Here is a 1,558-nt window from a genome sequence, read left to right on the forward strand (position 1 = left end):
TTATATCTCACAAAAACAGTTATTCGTCGCAGGCGTTGCGATAATGTTATTGGTTTTTCTTCACGTTGTTAAAACCTTGTTGGACTTATATATATTACTTTACAATGTGTATATTTGTAGTGTGTTGTATATGCTCGTTACATGCATAAATTATTAATTTCTTGTGATTTTTTTCACCTTTTTTATTGTGTTAATCATTTTTTACCAACTTTCATTTAATTATATCACATATTTTTGTTGGGGCTTTATATTAAATTTGCCCGACACTATTGGCCTAGAAACAAAAAGAAATTCATAATGCAGAAACATAATAAGATTTTAGAAAGAATGGACGTGTGCTTGTCAACCATTTAGATTTGCAGAAGAGAGAATATAATGTCATGATATAAAACAACATGAATTTAAAAGACGCAGACAGAACATTTTAATTTATTGGTTTTGTCAGTGTCTTCATCGTGAGAAAATAAATGACTTCAAACTCCATTCAAGGAATATAATCAAAAATGCAAGCTCCATAGCCTGTCATTAAACAAGGAAAAAAAAGATATGAAATTCTTTTATGAAAAATAAAATGGAATAATTTAAAGATAATAAGAGATAATTGAATTACTTGGGTCATTAGGAGTGAGGTATGCAGCACCATTGAAATAACAAGAGGCTCCTTGGCTCTTAAACCTCTGATAGTAATTGTTGAAAGCATAGGAAGCATGGTCCTTCACAGTATTTGGAAGGTAACATGGTTGGTTCCATTGTATATTTGTGCAATCTGCAGCACCGCCCGTTGTACTGCAAACCCAATCCAATGCTCCCTGCACCACATAATCTGGTGCATTTGGATCAGCTATGCACCACCACTCTTGTAAGTCTCCTGAAATAATATGATCAAAATAAATAAAAATATATATAGCATAATGAAACATATCCTTTTACTTTCACTCATTTTGAAACAATGTCAATTGCTAAACTCTCTTGCAGAAAGTGATAACACAGAAGAACATGAATTTGTGTAATTCTGATTTTACCATATGCCTTTAAAGATAGTGTCACAAACACCATAAGTATCAAGCTTTTGAGCATTAGAGAAGTCATTGTTCTTATAAGAATTTTTGAATCTGATTTGATTTTATTCATTTACAAACAACGCATTTATACAACATATATAGGTACGATCATTAATGATTAATATTTGACTGTCTATATATATCTTTTTTCCATGTATTTGACTATCTATTTAAATTATATTTTAAAAAAACGATATAGATAATGTTTGGCGGAGTCATAAAATAAGCTTATTAGTTATAAAATCTGATTCGTGATAGCTATTTACGAGGTTATAAAGTTTTCATAATACCTATTTATGAGGTATAATGTTTTTTTATAAGTTAATTGAAATAATTTATAATTTATAAATTTTTTCTTTCAATTTTACCTAGTGTGAATGGGTTGGGTTCGATCAACTTATAATAGTTTATGACTAATATTTGCCTGTCTATATTTTTTTTCCATGTATTTGACTATCTATTTAAATTATATTAAAAAAAATATAGTTTATGTTTGG

General features: G+C 28.8%; 1 protein-coding gene across 1 annotated transcript; it reads right to left on the minus strand.

The window, feature by feature from the left end:
- Positions 1–484: 484 nt before the first annotated feature.
- On the minus strand, positions 485–1,089 carry LOC101500224 (glucan endo-1,3-beta-glucosidase 4-like). Its single transcript, XM_004517107.1, has 3 exons — positions 1,023–1,089; positions 611–868; positions 485–519 (listed from the first exon to the last, which is right to left on the minus strand). The coding sequence occupies exons 1-3, from the start codon at positions 1,087–1,089 to the stop codon at positions 485–487; spliced, it is 360 nt and encodes a 119-aa protein (XP_004517164.1).
- Positions 1,090–1,558: the final 469 nt, after the last annotated feature.

The sequence above is a fragment of the Cicer arietinum genome, unplaced genomic scaffold (genome assembly GCF_000331145.2).
Source record: "Cicer arietinum cultivar CDC Frontier isolate Library 1 unplaced genomic scaffold, Cicar.CDCFrontier_v2.0 Ca_scaffold_5398_v2.0, whole genome shotgun sequence".
Taxonomy (NCBI): Eukaryota; Viridiplantae; Streptophyta; class Magnoliopsida; order Fabales; family Fabaceae; genus Cicer; species Cicer arietinum.

Coding starts and splice junctions, on each gene's coding strand:
- LOC101500224 (XM_004517107.1), bottom strand. CDS start 1,089: ATGACTTCTCTAATGCTCAAAAGCTTGATACTTATGGTGTTTGTGACA. Junction 869..1,022: donor ACTATCTTTAAAGGCATATG/GTAAAATCAGAA, acceptor ATATTATTTCAG/GAGACTTACAAGAGTGGTGG. Junction 520..610: donor CCTCACTCCTAATGACCCAA/GTAATTCAATTA, acceptor GTTTAATGACAG/GCTATGGAGCTTGCATTTTT.